The 21,123-nt window shown below is 47.0% G+C and overlaps 1 protein-coding gene and 1 pseudogene across 1 annotated transcript; one reads left to right on the forward strand and one right to left on the reverse strand.

Moving 5' to 3' along the window:
* Nucleotides 1–1,673: 1,673 nt before the first annotated feature.
* On the forward strand, nt 1,674–2,928 carry LOC120856224 (annotated as a pseudogene).
* Nucleotides 2,929–6,662: 3,734 nt separating this feature from the next.
* On the reverse strand, nt 6,663–12,988 carry LOC120882929 (zinc finger protein 300-like). The gene is made up of 4 exons (XM_040266758.1): nt 12,980–12,988; nt 9,718–9,844; nt 7,448–7,848; nt 6,663–7,175 (listed from the first exon to the last, which is right to left on the reverse strand). Exons 1-4 carry the CDS (start codon nt 12,986–12,988, stop codon nt 6,663–6,665), a joined length of 1,050 nt encoding a protein of 349 aa, XP_040122692.1.
* Between the last annotated feature and the right edge of the window lie 8,135 nt (nt 12,989–21,123).

The raw sequence follows: 21,123 nt of genomic DNA on the forward strand, positions 1-21,123 counted from the left end.
CGCTGATGCCAGGAGGGGTCTCTCTTCTGAAATTCCCTCTCCTGGATGGAAACCTCATATTCCAGAACCATCTATGATTCCCCAAGGCCTACTAGACACAATCTGGAGGCAGCAGACAAGGACCCCAAAATGAGGCTCCAGCCTAGTTCTTCTGCTTCTGTGGACAGTTTGAGTGGATAGATCTCTCTGAGGGGGGTATCGACCTGTGCACTGTGGGGCCCTCAATGGCATCCTTTGTCTCTACCCACATGGCACACAGCACTCCCCTACCCAAGCTGTGATGATCCAAAATGTCATCACACATTGGCAAACATGCCTTGGGGACAAAGTCACCCCTGGTTGAGAACTACTGCTCTGAGTCATGGCCACACAGTATCTTGTGAAAAGGAGTGAGTACTCACATAGAGGACGTCTCTGGCAGCACTGTTTATAACAGACAAAAACTGGAAATGATCCAGATGTTCATGAACACAGAATAGATACAAACAGCTTGTGGCAGGACTACCCTGGTGGTTCAGTGGTTAAGACTTTGCCTTCCAGTGCAGGGGGTGCAGGTTCGATCCCTGGTTGGGGAGCTAAGATCCCATGTGCCTTGCAGCCAAAAAACCAAAACATTAATCAGAAGCAATATTATTTAAAAAATAAAGAATTTAAACAATAATCTACATTAAAAAAATGTTTAAAAAAAAAACCAGCTTGTGGCATGTTCATGCAGTGGAATACTATGAACAACAAAAAAGAATGAAGTACTGCTATTGGCAAAAAATGAGAACAACACAGATGTAATACTGTAAGGAGCAAGACATAAAGAACACATACTGGATGCTCCCATTTAAGTAAAGGCCAGTGACAAACTCGTGTGGCTTTTGATGTCATCGTGGTGGTTAACTGGGGGAATGGTTTGGGTTGGCAGAGAGCACAGGGAGATTGCCTGGATGCTGGCAACATTCTATATGTCGACTGGGGTGGTAATTCTATGGGTATATGTATGTGCAAAACTTCCAGATGCATCCTTAAGATCTGTGGAGTTTGTTTTATGTGAGATGAACTGCAACTGGTTCAAGCCATTCACCAAGATAAGCTTCAAATTATCACACTTGTACTCACACAGCTTTGTGCTGCTTTTTTCCATCTATGAAAATCCCTTGTATAATTCAATAGTAAATCCCAACACCATACCTGCTGTAGACTGAATGTGTCCCCCCTACCCTGCAATTCACATGTTGAAAACTGCTCCCCATTATCAGTCTGTTATTAGGAGGTCGGGGGGTCTCTAGAGTTGATGAGGTTGTGAGGGCGGAGACTTCGTGAATCAGATTAGTGCCTTTATGAAAGAGACCCAGGGACTTCCCTGATGGTCCAGTGGCTAAGGATCCACACTTCCCATACAGGGAACAATAATCTACATCAAGGTTTGACCCCTGGTCAGGGAACTAGATTCTACACGCTGCAACTAAAGATCCCACATGCTGCAATGAAGACCCAATGCAGCCAAATAAGTAAACAAAAATAATTTTAAAATAAAATGTTTTTTTAAAAAGGAGAGAGATACCCCCGAAGAGCTCTGTATTTGTCTTTCTCTGTCTGGCTTACTTCACTTAGTATGATCATCTCTAGATTACAGAAAACAATGTTACCAAAGGGAAAAGCAGGTCAGGCGGTTTGAACGAGACGAAGACGGAACCGGAGCCAGGTACGGGCAGCGGATGCGGTCCAACCGAGAGCCGAAGATGGCAGTGAACGTGTACTCAACGTCGGTCACCAGCGATAACCTCAGTCGACATGACATGCTGGCCTGGATCAATGAGTCTCTGCAGTTGAATCTGACAAAGATCGAACAGTTGTGCTCAGGGGCTGCCTATTGTCAGTTTATGGACATGTTGTTCCCTGGCTCCATTGCCTTGAAGAAAGTGAAATTCCAAGCTAAGCTAGAACATGAATACATCCAGAACTTCAAAATACTACAAGCAGGTTTTAAGAGAATGGGTGTTGACAAAATAATTCCTGTGGACAAATTATTAAAAGGAAAGTTTCAGGACAATTTTGAATTCGTTCAGTAGTTCAAGAAGTTTTTTGATGCAAACTATGATGGAAAAGAGTATGACCCTGTAGCTGCCAGACAAGGTCAAGAAACTGCAGTGGCCCCCTCCCTTGTTGTTCCAGCTCTGAACTAACCGAAGAAACCTCTCAGCTCTAGCAGTGCAGCTCCACAGAGGCCCATTGCAACCCACAGAACTGCTGCAACCCCTAAGGCTGGCCCGGGTGTGGTGCGGAAGAATCCCGGTGTAGGGAATGGAGACGACGAAGCAGCTGAATTGATGCAGCAGGTCAATGTCTCGAAGCTTACTGGGGAAGACTTGGAGAAGGAGAGAGACTTCTATTTTGGAAAGCTGAGGAACATTGAGTTGATTTGACAGGAGAACGAGGGGGAGAACAACCCTGTGCTGCAGAGGATCGTGGACATTCTCTACGCCACAGACGAAGGCTTCGTGATACCAGATGAAGGGGGCCCACAGGAGGAACAGGAAGAGTATTAATAGCCTGGACCAGCCGAGCAACATCTGAATTCTTCACTCCAAATCATGTGCTTAACTGTAAAATACTCCCTTTTATTATTCTTAGAGGACTCACTGGCTTCTTTTCATAAGCAAAAGTACCTCTTCTAAAAGTGCACTTTGCAGAAGTTTCACTCCTTTTCCAATAAGTTTGAGTTAGGAGCGTTTACCTTGTAGCAGAGCAGTATTAACATCTAGTTGGTTCACCCAGGGAACAAAGAGGCTGACCATGGGGCTCACTTTGTGGATGCTGGTAGCACTGATAGCTGGAGAAGGTGGAGACCTCAGTAGAGAAATGTAAAGACTGATTTGAATTTTAAGTTAATGTGAAATCTTGGCAGAGAACGTTTTAATAAATAAATGCCTTAAGAGTGAAAAAAAAAAAAGGGAAAAGCAGAGGGTGGGGGGGATAAATTAGGAGTTTGGGATTAACAGATAGCTACTATACATAAGATAGATAACCAACAAGGACCTACTGTATAGCAGAGGAACTCAACACAATATTCTGTAATGACCTATAAGGGAAAAGAATCTGAAAAATAGACCTATAACTGAACCATGTTGTTATACACCTGAAGCACAACATCGTAAAACAATTTTAGTTCAATTTAAAAAAGAGAGGAGGACAGGAGGAAGAGACTAAAAAAGAAAGAAATGATCTTATGGAAGGGGTCCCTGGCCATCAGCTCCATTCTTACCTCCTGCTTCTCTGAGGCCGGTGCTCAGGAACCCGAGGCACACAGGAAGCCCCCTCCCACAATTCTTCCCCAAATCCTACAGCTGTGAGGAAGTCCTCACTCCAGAGATGCTGAGGGACGGCCATTCTAACAGCCTGGTGTCTGTAGCTAATTGCTTTCAGTGCATCTCCTGGGACCGGGTTAGTCCCAAGGACCACCAGCAGGCCTGTTACCCAGGCTGAACGAGATGAGAGTGTTGGCCACCGCCGAGGAAGCCTTGGTCCTTGACTGGCCGTCAAGGGCCTTGGAGCTGTCTAGATGCTGAGCACGGGTGGCTGCAGCTGCTTTGGAGCCAAGATGAATCCATGTGGGAACCCAGACTGCGTTTGCTAATGGTGGTCCTCCATCCCTGGGTTCTTCTTTTTTTTTTTAATATCTATTTCTTTGACTTCACCAGGTCTTAGTTGCAGCATATGGGATTTAGTTCCCTGACCAGGGATTGAACCCAGGCCCCCTGAATTGGGAGTTCGGAGTCTTAGCCACTGGACCACCAGGAGGTCCCCTGATTTCTTTAAGAAGGTTATGTATTGTGGGTCTTTGGCTGAATTCCATGGTGCAGAGTAGCAGCACCTCTTCTCGCCCTCCTGCTGTACAAAGTCTTTCAGAATATTTTGAATCTTGAGACACATCGTTTCAATTTTCAGTTTATTTATTTATTGAGAGATAACTGACACATAACATCACATTGGTTTCAGGCATACAATGATTCGAGATTTGTATACATTGAGAAAGTATCACCACAATAGCTCTAGTTAACATCACTTCATGCAGCTGCCAAATTTTATTTTCTAGTAATGAGAACGTTCAAGGTTTACTCTCTTAGCAGCTTTCAAAGATGCAATCTAGTTTCAGATTTGGGCTTCTAATTCTCTATTACCTGCCACTCCCACTCCCCACCCATGATTTGGCCTTAGAGGTGTTACCAAAGGGCTTCCCAGGTGGCACTAGTAGTAAAGAATCCACCTGCCAATGCAGGAGACACAAGAGACTCAGGTTCAATCCCTGGGAAGAGCCCCTGGAGGAAGGCATGGCAACCCATTCCAGTATTCTTGCCTGGAGAACCCCATGGACAGAGCCTGGCAGGCTACAGTCCCAAAGAGTCACAGCTGAGCAACTGAGTGACACACACTGCCATAAGGGTCTGCAGTGGGCTCCCTGGTAACCAGACTCCTAGGCAGCCGCTCTCCCCCAGGGTGGTCCCATCAGCCCCAGCAGGGTTAGGGTCTCCCCCACCAGGGCAGAGGCAGCAGGGTCCCCAGAGCTGGGACCTCGGAGCCTGGAACCCATGCTTTGGTGAGTTGGTGGTTCTAGGCACTGAGCACTCCTGCCCTCATTTGTCCTGACAGGACCTTTCGGAAAACCGAGGCCAGCTCTGGATTAGTCGACAGCTGGGTCTGCACCTGAAATGGGGAAACACACTCCAAGTCTAACATTCGCCGGGGGAGTTCATCCTCTGTGGGGCAGTAACAGGCAGGAGACACACCCACAGCCCCTCAAACCAGCCCCCAAGAGCAGTGTTCCAGGGGGATTCTGGGGTGTCTGCACTTGGGGGTTGGGAGGTGGCAGCACAGGGGGGCCCTCAGATGGAACATCCCAGCTGGGGGAGCCCTGGAGCTCTCACAGCTGAAAGGCATTTCGCCAGTACTCAATTGCAAGACTCTTCCCATTGTCAATTGTTACCATCTTGTTCCCAGGTGTCAAGACTCTGTTAAATTAACACTTGTTAAGAGGCTTCCCTGGTGGCTCAGATGGTAAAGCATCTGCTTGCAATGCAGGAGACCCGGGTTTGATCCCTGGGCCAGGAAGATCCCCTGGAGAAGGAAATGGCTACCCAATCCAGCATTCTTGCCTGGAAAATCCCATGGTCAGAGTAGCCTGATAGGTTACAGTCCATTGGGTCGCAAAGAGTCGGACACGACTAAGAGACTTCACTAAGTGGAGCACAGGGTGCAGGCGATGAGTGGGTTGACCAACAGACCACAGAGAAATTGAAATAGACTCGTTTAACACTCATAGGGCCTGGACTGAGTCCACAGCATGCCTGGAGGGGAGGTCAAGATGGAGTTCAGACAGACTGGACTTGGCACACATGCCTTTATTAGGGTCCACAGGAGGCATGCTCTGGGGTTGCTGGGTTAGGACCATATCAGTTCATTCAAACCCACAGAGCAGGGTTCTGATGAGCTCACAGGGTTCCAGCTAAGAGGCGTAAGGCACACAGACACTGGGAGGCAGGCTGCTGATCATAAGGGCTGGGAGGAAGTCACACCAGGGACTTATATCTGCCTGTGGCCGATCGCTGCCATTGGGCATGTCCTTGTTTGGGGGGCTATTATTATCATCTTAAGGTCCCTGCAGCCTCTTGACCAAATATGATGGATGATGAGGCAGCAATATGAGAGAGCAATGGAGCTAAACTCTCGACAGATATACATGGAGTACATCTAGATGTGAATATTTCTAATTACTCAGGTAGGCATATATTGCATGTATATACATATGTGTATTTACACATATATACTGCACGCATATATGATGCTAATGCCTGTCTTTTGTTAAATCTGAGCCAATACATCTTTGAAGTCTCACTTTTCTTTTAGCAGAACGTTTTTCACTTTAGATGGTCCACTATACTGCCAGAAAAGGGAGCCCCAACCTCGAACATTCAACATGACTTGTGAACTAGATGACAGAGATGAGGGTACCTCATGAAGTTGCTGGCTTCCTGATCCAAGGGGTGCTCTGTAATATCTGCCAGCAAACAAAAAACCAAATGGTATGTGGTACTGTGTATGGACTTCCGGTTGAGTGGTAAATTTGGAATGTTCCAGTTATATATTAAAGACAAAAAGGTGTAATTAGTGTGGAAACTCTTGATAGATGTCATCCTCCATATTATGGTATCTACATCTACAAGTTCACAATTGTGTTCAAATATAAATGCAATTCAAAAATAAGTAAAATAAAATTATGTTTATGGAACATCTCCAGGAACATAGCCCCAGTATACCCCTGGGATTGTCCTGTGCCTCATTCAGCCTTATTCAATATGCTGTCTTAACCGTTTAACTTATTCGTTGACTTCAGAGCTCAACAGCCAGTTACTATGAGACACAGATACACTTCATAATTAAGTTTATCCTATAAAAATAAATCCCTCTAGAGAGTCATTACCCTTCTTAGTTTTAAGAGAATAAGCTTTTCGGGACTTCCCTGTTGGGTCCAGTGGTTAAGATTCTGCACTTCCAACGCAGGGCACACGATTTTGATCCCTGGTCAGGCAACTAAGATCATAGGGCCCTGGCGGTGTGGCAAAAAGATTAAAAAATTAAAAAAAGAATAAGCTTTTCCTGACTAAATTATTAGGGTTTCACTTTGGTATGACGCTCTGCCCACAGTTGGCCCTGGACTTCCCGGTGAAGGGGTTTTCCACGTTCACAAAGTCCACAGGGTTTTCATTCCTCAGTGTGCTGGGAATTCGTGATGAAAGCCTTGTCTCACCCTGTCCGTACAGCTTCTCCCGGGGGGGAATCCTGTGGTGTCGGAGGAGGTTCGCCTCCTGGGTGAAGGTCTTCCCGCCGGCGGAGCACTCGTAGGGCCTCCTGCCCATGTGGGTCCTCTCGTGGATGAGGAGGCAAGAGTTCTGCAAGAAGGCCTTGCCGCACCGGTAGGGTTTCTCTCCCGTGTGCGTCCTCTGATGGAGGATGAGGTGCGACTTCCGGAAGAAGGCCTTGCCGCACCGGCCGCACCCGTAGGGCTTCTCCCCGGTGTGAGCTCTCCGATGGATGACCCGGCAGGACTTCCGGGAGCAGTACTTTCCACACTCTGGGCAACCGTAGGGCTTCTCTCCCGTGTGACATCTGTGGTATTCGATGAGGCGCGACTTGTGGGAGAAGATTCCTCACAGCCGGAACACCTGTAAGGCTTCTCTCCAGTCAGAACGGCCTGGGGGATGCGCAGGTTCGACTCCCCCAAGAGCTTTCCACGGCGTTTCCTGTTCCGGCGGCGTTTCCGGTCCGCCTGGTTTCCCGGATGTTTGCGGGCCGCCTGCCCCCTGGTCCTTCCGCCCTGAGGGTGGCTCCTCCCTGTGGACTTTCTGACGGGTGATGAGTCTTGACTTGTGGGAGAGGCCCTTCCCGCCTGTGGGGCGCTTGCGGGTTCCTCTTTACTGTGGGCCCCTTGGTCGGCATTCAGGGCCTGGGCACGGCTTACAGCTTCTCGGCACCGGTGACACCGGCGTGGGCGCGCCCCGGCACGGGGAGCCCCCAGCTTCGAGTAGAGAAACAGGGTCCCCTGCGCATCGTATTCGAACCTCCTCCTCGCAAGGTACGCGCTGGCGGTGACAGTGACGTCTGCCTTGTCTGGCAAGGCGGTGCCGCACGACTCACACCGAGGGCCCTGTTCTGAACGGACGACGTCTGTGTCCTGAGAGGTGTTTTTTCCAGCCGTGTGAGGTGCGTGGTGCCCTTCTGGGGTCAGTTGTTTCTTGTCTGGGCGTTCTGCTTGCTTCAGAGGTTCCTCTCCGTGTTCCCGTTGCCTATCCACTTGGGAGACTTCTAGGAAAAAAAATAATAAGGTCACAGACGTGTTTATCTTTCCAGGAACACCATGAAAGTGTCAGTCGCCACCCCATGGACTACCGTAGTTCACCCGACTCCTCTGTCCAAGGGATTCTCCAGGCAAGAATACTGGAGTGGGTTGCCATTCACGTCTCCAGGGCATCTTCCCGACCCAGGGATCGAACCTGGGTCTCTTGCATTGCAAGCGGTTTCTTTACCAACTGAGCCTTCAGGAGCACACCGTAGGACTAAACTATTTCAGAAACGTTTGGAAAATAAATAGTAAAAAAATTTTTTAAAGTAGTGTTTGGAAGGAGGATTAACTTTGTGGTTTCAAACCTGAGTGCCCAGATTAAATTATGATAACCCTATTCCTACTATACACACTTCCTACTCCCTTGGCTGATCTTTCCCATCAGAATTTTCTGGGTTGGACCAGCCGGGGGCATTTTTAAAGCTTCCCCAGTGATCCTGGTACATACCCCTGATTAAAAACAACCACCCTGAATGGATGCTTGATAAAGGATCCTTGTCCTAGAAGGGAGAAAGGGTTAGTTGATATACATGATGTGTATCCTGCAGAAACAAGGGTGAATAAAACAAAGGCTCTGCTCCCCATGGGAAACACTGAGATGGAGGAAAAGCTTTAGTTATAACTTATCGGACAAAATGGGGACATGTTATCAATACATGCATGGTCTTGAAAGAAGAATTTAAAGTCATATAAAAGGTAGCAAATACATTTTTTGAGGCATTTCACAGTGAAGCAGAGAAAACTATTTTAGAAAACTAAAATAAAAATGAGTGGTACAGGAATTCTCTGGCTGTCCAGTGGTGAAGACTCTGCTTCCACTGCAGGGGGCATGGGTTTGATCCCTGATCTGGGGACTAAAATCCTGCACGCTACACATCATGGCAAAAAAAAAAAAAAAATGAGTGGCACAAAATAAGTTATTTTAAAATAGGGCAAATCTACACATATCTGAGAGCTTGAGAAAGCCTGTGTCATAACCAGGGGGACAAGTGTAAGCCTAAAGATTCTAGAGAGAGACTGAGAAGGCAAGGTCTTAGAAGAGGGTGGCAGAGTAGAAAGAAAGGATAAATTTTAAAAGAATGTCTTTCTCTCAAATCCATGGGAGGGCAAGTGATCATGCAGTGACGTGATGGGTGCAGGTAGCAGAAATCATTTGGGCATCTCAAGGTCTTCGGCCAGCTGTCCACAGTTGCTTGCAAAGATTCAAGGCTTTTAACACAGTTGCCTGAAATTTTAAAAAAATCAGAGATTCTGCCTTGTGACGTTCTGGGACCCCTTGTCTTCTGTCCCCCTGCACACTGGTTCTCTCACCTGGAAAGCTCCATCTCAGAATCTCTTCCTCCTCCATCCATGGCTCTTGCCCCTGCTCCAACCTGGAGATCACAGCTGGTTTGGTGACTTGACACCCTGTTCACGAGAAACAGTTACAAGATGTATCCTGAGGGATTTCCCTAGCGGTCCAGTGGTCAAGACTCCATGCTGCCAATGCAGGGAGATGGGTTTGATCTCTAATTATGGAACTAAGATCCCACATGCCTTGTGGCATGGCCAAAAGATTATTTTTAAAAAGAGTTTTATGCTGAGCCATCTGGGACACCCAAGGAAGCAGAAGGCTCAGGCCACACAATGAATATTTACCTCTCGGCCAAAGAATAGCTGTTTCATTTGGGAGGAAAATTCACCAATAATCCAGGTGAGATTAGAACAGGACTTAACAGCTGATGACTGAAACCCCAGGACAAACATTTTGAGTACTTAAGGGGTCTTATGTAACTGAAAAGGAAGGAGTTCAGACATAAGCAGGGGTGGGGGGAACTGGAAGCCTTCCTCACCCACGGAGACCAGGTGGCTGTAGTTCTCCAGCATCACATCCCGGTACAGGGTCCTCTGTATCGGGTCCAGCTCCTGCCACTCCTTACAGGTGAAGCCCACAGCCAAGTCTCTGAATGACAAGGATCCCTGGAACGGCACATTCCTGATTAATCTGGAGTGCTTGGCACAAGGTATTACGGCAGGGGTGTAGAGGAGACAGATCTTACCACCTTCGGAGGGCAGGTTTCCCCATGTTCAGTTACATAGGAAGCTTAGCATACCCCTAACTTTGTACTGCATTTTGTGGGAGAGAAAAAAAATCATTAGAAAGTGTCTGCCCTCTGGATCTCTATTCATCCATCCATCCATCCATCCATCCATCCTTCCATTTAGAGAGCAAGCATCGGTGGGGGACCAGGTATGTTACTGGTGTTCTGCGTGATGCTTGCGGTTGAAAGCTGAATGCCACAGTGCTCCTGTTCAAGGGTGCTTGTTGCCTGGTGGCTGAGATGAATGTAAGGGACTGCTGTATGTTAACAATACACTGAAGGCTATGATGTAAGGACATTTAAGTACAGGACATGAAGACATAAGCCAGATTCAACATCCTGATGTTAAGCTTCATTGGAGTTGGTAGATGAGCAGAATCATGAAAAATAAAGCGTGTTCTGATGTTGGAAAAATATTCCTATCAAGAAGCATGGCCCAAGAAGTCATGGGGAAATTCGGTAGGAAGTAGAAATAAATTGGGAATGATAGTGTAGAGGTGTGTGTATAAGGCGGGTGTTTTGGGGGTGGCGTAGGGATCAGCTCATGGAACAAATGACTTTTTTTCCCTGCAAGCAAGAGGGTCTCCATCACAGTACTTAAGAAGGGGAGCTACAAAAGCCAATCTGATGTAGATGATTGCTGTATCACGAGGTGGGAATCACAGAGAGAATGAATAAAATTCAGGCACAGTTATAATCTGCAACATGAGATACAGGCAAAGTTAAGGTGGTAGCAAGAGGAAAGCAGAGAAAGGAGTCCATGTATACAGGTATAATTTTCATTCTTTAATTTTTAAAATTTGTTGACTGCACTGCGTGGTATGTGGGATCTTAGGTTCCTGACCAGGGATGGAACCTGTACTACCTCCATTGGAAGCATAGTCTTAACCTCTGGACCACCAAGGAAGCTCCAGTTTTCATCCTTTTCAAATACCACATCTTCAAAAATTGGTAGTATTTTCCACTTAAAGTATATCTTATTTATACACAGTTTTCAGTCTCACTTTGGTGAAATGTAGTCCTATCAAAACAAAGTTGTGTTTCCTGAAAAAATATTTTACTCTGAAGTTTTTAAATTGAAATATAATGTAAAAATTCAAATCCACAGTCACACTAACCACACTTTAAACGCTCAGTATCTACCTGTGGTTACTGGCTACCATGTTGCATGTCTGTGTGTGCGAGTACACTGTCATCTCTGGACCCCATGGACTGCAGCCCACCAGGCTCCCCTGTCTGTGGGATTTTTCAGGCAAGAATCATGGAGTGGGTTATCATTTCCTTCTCCAGCCATTATGGACAGTGCATGTCTAGAATGCATCAATACTACTGGATTCCTCTGCTGGGGATTTGCTATTGGCAGATAAAACTAGTTTAATTATTAAGGGCCCAGTTCTAGGTCTGTCTGTCTTTGCATTCAGATCCCAACTCCATGTCTTCTCTGCATTCAGATCCCAACTCCATCACCTAATGGATTTTAATATCTCTAGCCTCAGTTTGTTCAGCTGTAGAATGGAGGAAGTAATTAATGATACCATCTCACAGGTTTATTCATGCAATAATATACTAAAAACAGAGACCAGCACGTAAGTGCTCAGTGGATACATTTACAAGCTTTATTGTTGTTTTTAATCACACATAACCCTAACAGGGAGATCCCTGAACTAGAAACCTGTGAATGCTTGTCTTCCTGGCATGGACCGCTGCGATGTTTATCTACCAGGTCGAATCTTCCTCCCTCCCCCACCCCTCACCCCCATTCCAAGCCCGTGGTGCTCCTGGGAGCTCCCCTTTGCAGACTCAGCCCCTCAGCCCTTGAACTAAGCTGAACCGATCCCAACCTTTCCCAAAGATCTTTCCAACTGAGGAAGGAGACTTGGTCCCGCTCTGTGGCAGAATTTGTAAATGTGAGCTGTGGAAGCCCTATTTCTGGTCATGTGGATAAGTTGGTATGAGAAAAGGAGTCACGGGAACAAGGGAGACCCCTAGTGAGGTCTGGGTCCCTGGGCAGAACGTTCCGAGTCCCAGTAGCACACCTGCTCTTCCCACAGCTTGGGGTGCTGCCTCAATCCTGCCTTTGTCCTCAACTAGCTCTGGGTCTCAGGCTTTGTAACTTCTGGGACTCTGACCAGCGTACTTCAAGTTCATGCATCCTCGGAGCCTGGGGTAAAGAGGGAGGCCCTTTAGGACTGGAGGCATTTGACGGTGACTGGCAATAGAATACATGATATCGTGATGTCTGAAGAAAGATATGGATGGCCACTGAGAAAGGACACAAGTGGGGTTAAGGGCCATGGCTGAGGTCAAAGTCACGGAGAGAGGAGGCAGGACAGCTCAGACCTTCTCCCCCGCCCCTGCTGAACACTGAAGCTTGGAGCTGTTCAGGCTCTATCTGTGTCCAGAATTATCACAAACAGCAGTTCAAAGAACATACCACTCATCCGTTCGTGCCTCTGGATCATGGAGTGTTTTATCTAGGTCAGTGTGAACCCTAACAAGGCTGTCTATGTAGACCTGAGTATTCTGACTCTGCCTGCAACAACTGTAATCACAGAATTTCTATATTGATATAGTACATACTTGATACTGTGAGGCCGGGGGGAGCTCACAGGAGATCTGCTGTTGCGTTTATTTGGATGTTGTTGTTATTGAGGACCCTGCCTATTATATCTGACGTGTGAAGACCCATCACATAAATGTCTAAATACCCTGGAAAGCATTATGTTCCCTGAGAGGGTGATACGTTTGTCCCAGACAACACAAGTCATGTATTGGATGGAATCTTTTTAAAGTGACAGACATGTCAGATGCAAGTTTAGAGGGCAGCGAATGACTCCAGCAGCCTAGGTAGTGTGCCTGCCCTGCCCTCCCCACGGCCTTGATCTGCCATTATCTCCCTGTTTTCACTGGTTCTGATTTCTGTTGGGATAGTGTTTTACTGGATGAATTCTTTTAAGCATCCTGAAATCCATGGGAAAATGAAAAGTACAGTGTAAAGAACGGCCACACTCACCTGGCACATGGTCCTTCCTTGCTGGTCTGGGAAAAGCAGACACCTGTGGAGGCAGAGATTGGGGTTGGGGAGGGGAGGACATGAGAGGCCAGCCTTGCCTCCAGCCTCAGAATCAACTAACTGCTCTAACACCCCAGGCACAGGGTGGCAGGGGCTCCTCCCAAGAACCCCGTTTATCAGAGCGAAGCCCTCACCTTGGAATGTGATGGGGACCTGACCTTGAGGTTTGAATTTGAATTATTTTTCTGCTTAACAGAATATACATCTCTGTGTCTCAGTTATCACCATGCAGTTTACTACCCTCCCCCGCCATCACCCAGAAATTTAATTCATAGAAGTTTATTCTGCAGAAACAATCATGAGTTTGGGCAAAGATTTAGTGGCCAAGATATTTATTACAATTTGGTAAAACTCCAAAAAAGCAGACATAACTAAATATCCAAGTACAGAGGACTAATTAAATGAATATACCACAGCCAAAGGGAAATAAACATGATGTAGCTAATAAACATAAAATCATAGAAGACTATTTATGCTACTACACTGGCAACTGAAAAAGGTGGTTGAAAGCATCCTGAACTCTCTCTCTCTCCCCCACCCCACACACAGAGTATAATCTCTGAAATGATGTAGGACAAAATGCAAATAGTAGTTAGCTTTGTATAGTTGGGTATTAACCATTTTTACTTTTTTCTGTTTACTTAGATGAATTTTCTAAGCTTTTCTGTGACAAACAGGCATTTCGTATATCATTATATCTTTTAAATTATTATTTTAAAAATATCTGTAGCCGACTAATCTCCTAACCCAAAGCTTCTATCACCGGGTGCTGAGGAAATCCACAGGGAAAAAATGGAGATGGGTACCAGAAGGCAGAGTCCATTCAGTGTCACTCAGCCAAGCAACTGAAAGTCTGTTAACCTGGGGTGCTTGGTTCTATCTGTGGATCCTGCTACATTTTGTTCGGTGCTCCTCTCATGGCTGCAGTTTGTCAACAGTCACTTTTATTACTGAGACCTGTCCTGGCTCAACTGTGCTGACTCCTGCACAGGAAATGGTCCTGGTCAGGCTCTGCCACTTACCAAATACGGGACAAGATCTGATGGCTTCTCCTGAGCCCTCCTCTTCCTTTCCTCATTTTCCCAGGGAACAGGAACACGAAGGTTCAGGAGCAAATTTACTGTGGCTGGAAGCATCAACTGGACCCCACACCTATCTCTCTCCTGGTCCTATGTATGCTCCTACTCAGGACAGAGACACACTGGAGTTTGATCCAAGAATTCTGCAGAGATACTAAAACTCTAGAATGACAGGAAACTCCATAAAGAATTCTGAGGGTGTTTGGTTTTTTTTAAATAAATAAATGGAGGCTACTGAACTGAAAAGAGAATGGTTGATAAATTATGATAAAAATTAAAGCATACTAAGCTATGAATCAACATAAAATAGTGTAAATATTTGAGGTGAAATGATCTTCCAGTAATACCAGCAAGTGGAAAAAAGCAGGCCACATAGCATGTGATTCAGAGAGGGGTAACAGGAGGAAGGCAGAGGTCTGATGATGCAGCAGAAATCGAGGAACGCCACAGATGGCTGGCAAGCCTCCAGGAGCTTGGAGAGAGGCCTGGGGCAGGTCCAGCGCTGGGCAAGATTCAGCATCTGTTGTGTAAACCACTAGGCTTGCGGTGCTTTGTGATGGCGCCTCCAGGAAGCCCACTGGGAAAGGCAGGCTGGACAGTCTGGGTCAAAAGCCTAGGTCAGAAACCTTCTATGCTCTGTGGCCTGTGACCTGCTACCCCATTTCCTGCTTCTTTATCATAGAATGGGTTTTCATAAACACATCAAGAAAAAAACTTCTGTAGAAAACAGGCCAAATGTTAACAGTGATTACCTTTGCATCATAGGATTTGTTATCTAAGTTTTTCTAAGTTTTTCAACAGTAAAACATGCTCATTGTTTAAAACTTACGTATTTCATAAAAATTTACGTGTATCATCTTACTGAGTCCTCTCTCCATGACCTCCTTTCAGAGTCCTGCACCCAGAGGAGCTGAAATCCATGAGAAGGTCTGAAGCGGTAAAGAGTGGGGAGGGGCAGGGTTTAGTGAGGGTGCTACCAGGCTGCCTCCAGACAGGAGCCCTGGGTGCTAGTGCTGGCTTGGCCTCTAGTAAGCTGGGTGGCTCTGAACACCCCTCTCATGCCCATTTTCTTTCATCTTTAACAGGAGAAGGAAAAACGAAATACGTTTAGTTTAAGAAAGCAAAGTCTGGGCCTTGACTCAACTAGGAGGGAAGGTTACGGGTCACGAGAAGTCAGGTATGGAGGTGACATCAGATGACACGCTAGAAATCTAGCTGGATGGACAAGCAGAGAATGAAGTAAATGCAGATGAGTGTAGAGAAATCGGTGGGGGGTGGGCAGTGTCACTCTCAGAACCATGGGAGGCCCTTCCCTCCAAGTTCATGCTTCTCACACGCTAAAGCAGGAGACCCCCTCTTCTCCTGGAAATCTTCCCCCCAGACCGAATCCTAGGTGATCCCCTAAGGCAATGACATCACCCAATTCTGGCTAAGAGGGTCCCAGGCTGCTCTTAGGAGCCCTTTTCAGGGGGCGGCAGCTGCCCCACATGGTGAGCCTCCAACTTCAGCCCTAAGCTACCAAGTAGGATAAGAAAGGGATCCCTCCTTCCAAGGAGAAGGCTGCTCCCTGGGTCACCTTTCTTAGGAGAGTTATTCTAATTTGGGACTCCTGGCATTTGAGGACTGGGGCCTGTTCTGAGCACTAAAGCTCTGCTCTCCTGCTGAGAACTTACCGTCAGCTGAAGGCTCAGCTCTGGCCTCCGAGACTCTAGGGGTAGAAACAAGCTTGACTATGCAGACAGGACCAAGCTGCCTTAGCTACAGTCCGATTCTAAACCTTTGCAAAGACACTAAGAAAACCTGGAAATAAACAGATGAGGTGGTGAGACTCATGTAAAAACATCGGCAGGACACTTCATCTCTGAGTTGGCAATGGATGGGGGCAGGAGAGGAGAGACAAGAAGAGGGAGGACCCCAGAAGGAGCCCGGCCATCGTCTCTGGCTTTGGAGGTGGGTGTGAGTATGAGAAGATGCTGAGGGACGACCTCAGCCCAGAGCGGGCAGTGGGGCAGGGGCCCCCAGCCCAGACCGCCAGAAACCCACTTCCCCTGATTCTGCCCACCAGGGGCGGACTCTCCCCAGAAGCCCCGGAGAAGAGGCCAGCCTATCCAGCATCCTGATTATGTTTTGGAAACCCGAGCAGAGTGCGTGGCCGTTCCACCAGGTCACATGGCCTCAGAATTGTGAGCTACTCTAAATCACCGAATTGGTGGTGATCTGTGATACAGATAGAGAGGAAGAACACAGGGCGGGGCTGGAGATCACACAGAGACTCCCCTGGGCCAGAGGAGGGCAATGGGAACGCAGGAAGCCCCATCCTTCCAGAAATTTCTCTCCTGAGGAACAAAAGTCCCATTTGCTGGAGGAAGGGTTAGCAAAACCCTTTTGTTGCACCCAGATCATGGGTAATACCTACCATATGTGGTAGGAGGAAGAAGCAACAGGAAAAGAAAACCCTATCCCCGTGGGCAAGGGGCAGACATAGGTCCTAGGTTCAGACTATTAGCACCTCCTATGCTACTGAAACACAAGTCCATGCCCTCAACACGCAATGAGGCAAACAATCCCCAAATGTCAAGAGTTTGAAACTGAGGAAGGTTTATCTCAGAGTCATTCAAGGAGATGGGTGGCTTATGCCTTAGAACCCCCAAACTCCTCAAAAGCTCTCAGCAAAGCCCTTTCCTAGGAAAGGTGAGGAAAGAGCATGGTTAGTTGATGCAGACTTCTCGGCGTCACATCCTTTGTTCTTGAGGTCAGGTAATGATGTTCCTCTAAGTCTCTACCAAACGAATGTTATTCTTTGTCCTGACAAGAAAAGGCCAGGTCACCAGGCACAGCGCTTGCCCTCCGAAGTCCCAGTCCTAGCTAAGGAGAAGACAGAGCTCAGTGGGTGGCAGGCCAGGGCCTCAGACGCTGCGCAGCTGTCATCGCTGAAGGTGCCAGGTGCCCAGGACCCAGCCAGCCCTCAGCCGACCAGTTGGCAGGGGCCAGGTCTCGAAGACTGTGTCTCACGCTATTCAGTCAGAGCCGGGGATAGGGGTTAGGTCACTGCGACCTCAAGGCCTGGGCCTGGCCTGGGTGAGCTGGAGGCCCCCCTGGAGAAGGCGAGAATCCACCTCTTACCTCAGTCTCTACCTGATGAGCATCAGTCCACCAACCATTGGCTGAATCACCCCCTAACACTGACGCCATTGCCAGCTGGCTGCTTGAAGGCGTGGGCCACTGCTGTGCTGACCAGTGGGTGAGCAGGACCAGTAACTCCCTATTACACCACCTCCAGGGGAGACACATCCCCAGGGCCCAGGGCCCTCCTAAAACTGAGAGGGAAAGAGTACCCTGCCCCACCTCCCCGGTCAGCCAGCACAAGGAGCAGACAGGGAGCACCAGCAAGAGGAGACAGTCAAGGAGGGGAGGTTGGCGGTGGGTGGAGTGGGAAACCAGTAAGTAACCAGCCAGCTCTAAGCCAGAGCAGAGACCCACGATAACCATAGCAACAAGAAATGCCAGCTCTGCGCAACTCACAACTTCTGTCCTGCCAGCTCCAATACAGAAACAGCCCAGCAGAAGTCTCCCACACACAATGTCTGGCATTCATTTAAAAAATTAGGAGACAGACAAAAAGCTAGAAAGAACAACCCACCAGAAGAAGACAAAGCAGTGACCCGAAGCCAGCTCGATCCCGGGTCCTGTGCACCCCAGCGAATGCACGTGATGCAGGTTAAATGCGCAAAAACACTGGACACAACGAAGAGAAACTGACAAGTTGTGACAGCAAAAGACTTTAGTATATACTTTTAGAAATGAAGATCTAGGATACAAAAAGGAATAGCATACGATGTGAATGCACAAAAGCTTGACATTGGATCAGAGAGTGAACTCAATTGGTAGAGAATATACATTTTTAAAACTGCCATCTGATATAGTTATAAAATTGACAAGCTAAAAAAACCCCTCAACAAACCTTTAAAAAAATCAATATTGCATAAATGCTACTCTCTAAACCAAAAAGTAATAAAATTAGAAAATAAAAAGAATGCAAAAATATTTACAACAATGACAACAAAAATACTATATACCAAAATTGGTGGATATTTAAAAACACATATTTAAAGGAAATTTACAGCCCGAAGACAAGCATTAAATTAATGGGAATTGATGACACAAATGCAGGAAGCTAGCACAGAAAAGAAGAATAAACTCAAAAGATGTTTTAAAAAAGAAATTAACAAGTATGAAAAGAAATTTTAGAAGAAAAGAAATAAGCACATATCTTAAAAAAAAATCCTGCCCCAAATGTATTACCTGAATCTAATCATGACAAAACATCAGACAAATTAAGGAACAATCATAACTGGCCTGTATTCTTCAAAACTGTCAATGCTTTAAAAGTCTCCAGATTAAAGGAGACCAAAGTGGGGAGGGGGTTGCAATGTGTGATACTAGAGTTTCTTTAGCTAGAAAAGGTACTACTGAGACAACTAGTAAAATGTAAGATCCATGGGTTAGACAATGGCATTACACCAGTGCTAATTTCTTGATGATACTGTGTTTATGTGACAGAATGCCCTTGTTTTGGAGAAATGCACATTAAAGTATTTACACACAAATATATAGAGGAGGGAGGAAAAGCAGGGTAAACCAAACTGTCATATAAATTAGCCAGAGATGTCCTCTGAAGATTGGTCCCTGGGTTGTTTATTTCTTCACAGCTGTCCGAGATCTCTAGCTCAAAAGACCAGCAGCCCCAAACTCAGATATCAACACATGTGAATGTTTGAAACACAGTCTAAATATCAGCACATCTGTAGTCATTTAGAAGCTGCACACTTTACCTGCCCTGTGAAACTTCACTGTTTCTGGTGGTGGTGGTTCAGTTGCTTAAGTTGTGTCCAACTCTTTACGACCTCATGGACCTGCCAGGCTTCTCTGTCCATGGGAGTTTCCAGGCAAGAATACTGGAGTGGGTTGCCATTTCCTTCTCCACTGGACCATGTTTTGTCAGAACTCTCCACTATAACTCCTCCGTTTTGGGTGGCCCTGCACGGAATGGCTTATAGCTTCACTGAGTTACACAAACTCCTTCGCCATGAGTGGCTATAAAGATATAAAGACCCTAAGTGGCTTTATATACCCCAGGGGTTCCCTTATTCTCCTCTCCTCTGGGAAACGGCCTCTGGGCCCTAGCCTCTAGGTGGTCTCATGCTGAAAGAGGCCCCCTTATTCCTCATACGCATGCATAAATAATGTCATTGTGCTCCTGCAATTCACGGTTACATCTTTTTCCTTAATTGGCTCCAAAATCCCTCTGGAACCTCCTATACGAATGTGGCAAAATGTTAGGGAATTTAGATGAAATCTATTTAGGAATTATTTGTACTATTCTATTATGACTTTAGTTCTGAAATTGTGCCCAAATGAAAAATTAAACAAAAAACTAAATTCAACTCTTGGAAAGGATTTATTACAACTAATAAAATAATTGTTTTGTATTTTAAACTAATAAAAGACTAACTGCAGGCAGGACTGATAAAAAAAGAGTGGGAAAAACAGAAACAATTTTTGGACTTGAAAAAGGAGACAATTACAGATATACTGAAGTTTTCTTTTAATCCAGGCAAGTACTACAAATTAATGCCATAAACTGAAATTAAACTGGACAACTTTCCAGAAAATGTATAAATTACTCAAATTGACAAAGCAACAGAAAACCAAACAAACCACTAAACTTTACATGAAATGGATCCATACTCAAAAATACACCCAACAAAGAAACATCAGATCCAATCAAATTCCAGTCAAGATTTTTGCAATGGCTCCTCCATAGCACCCAACCTAGCAGTACCCTCTCAGCTTAAGCCTCTTACCTTTGGTATGCTGTTCCCTCATCTGGGAATACCCTTTTGCATCTTTCCACCTAGCAGACCCTATTGAAGTCTGATCTTTAGTCCCGCCTCCCCCAATAGGAACCTCCCTCCCTCCGGTGGGGGTTGGGAGTGGGTCCGTTCATCCAGTAGAGATATCGGGGGCACTCACACCCAGAGGGGCCCTTATCTGTTTACCTGACTGACATGTCCATAAGTCTTTGGCAGCGGATGGGACCCGGTGTTCCCTCAGGGCCAGACACTCTAAAGACTGACACTGTCATTTCATAGCCTTCCTTAATTGCCCTCATAGCTCAGCGCCTACCCTCGGCTGGATGTAGGGTCTGCAGGAGTTGGGCGGGGGAGCGGTGTCAGAAGAGACTTTCCTCACCCACAGGAGGTCTGGGCACCCAAGTGGAGTTCAGGGCTCTGGGTAGGCAGAGAAACTCCAAGTTAAACATCGGAAACAAATCCACCGTCAGGAAAAAGGGGCGACCGTGCGAGGGAGAGCTAGTCCCCAGCTCTTTGGGGCCAATGCTATCACTACTGTGTCCTAAAGTAGCTCCCTGTGGATGGTGGGCTCAGACGAGGCTGAGATGCTGGAGATCAGAGAAGCAGTGAAACCCAGCCAGCCTGCGGCCCCTACCTCGGACCAGACAAAAAGCTTGACCCTCCTAAGAAGACATCGGATGGAGCGACCCCGCACGGAGCACCCCCTCCCAGTGCCCGCCTGGCTTTGCAACCGTGGATTCCGTCACGTGAGTCCCTTTTACAGCCAGGAGCCGAGGGAAACATCAGTCCGAGGTGCCGCGGAGACCTCAAAACCGGCCAGGTCCGCGGTGCTCCCAAGTCTGAAGACCACAAGACCACTCATGTCCGAAAATGCGCAGATCTGAGTTGACCCTCGCCCCTCTACCCCTGCACTGCGTAGACAACCCTGGACCAGGATGGAACTACAACTCCCAGCAGGCTCCGCGACAAGGCCCTTCCGGTCAGCCTGAGTGAGGCGCTTCGCGCACGGGGGTGGCTGTCGTGGGCAGGTACGCGTGGCAAGAGGAGGCATGTCGCGTGGCAGGTCCAGTGATTAAGACGCGTTGCTGCCAATGTAGGGGGCGCAGGTTCTATCCCTGGTGAAGGAAGTAAG

Source organism: Oryx dammah, unplaced genomic scaffold (assembly GCF_014754425.2).
Source record: "Oryx dammah isolate SB20612 unplaced genomic scaffold, SCBI_Odam_1.1 HiC_scaffold_2, whole genome shotgun sequence".
In the NCBI taxonomy this organism is placed as follows: Eukaryota; Metazoa; Chordata; class Mammalia; order Artiodactyla; family Bovidae; genus Oryx; species Oryx dammah.

What these genes read in the sequence shown, in the direction of transcription:
- LOC120882929 (XM_040266758.1), bottom strand. An exon ending in CAGCCACCTGGTCTCCGTGG is followed by an intron (nt 7,849 to 9,717) that starts GTGAGGAAGGCT and finishes TTTTTTTCCTAG; the next exon opens with AAGTCTCCCAAGTGGATAGG. An exon ending in CCCACAGTAAAGAGGAACCC is followed by an intron (nt 7,176 to 7,447) that starts GCAAGCGCCCCA and finishes TTCTCCCACAAG; the next exon opens with TCGCGCCTCATCGAATACCA.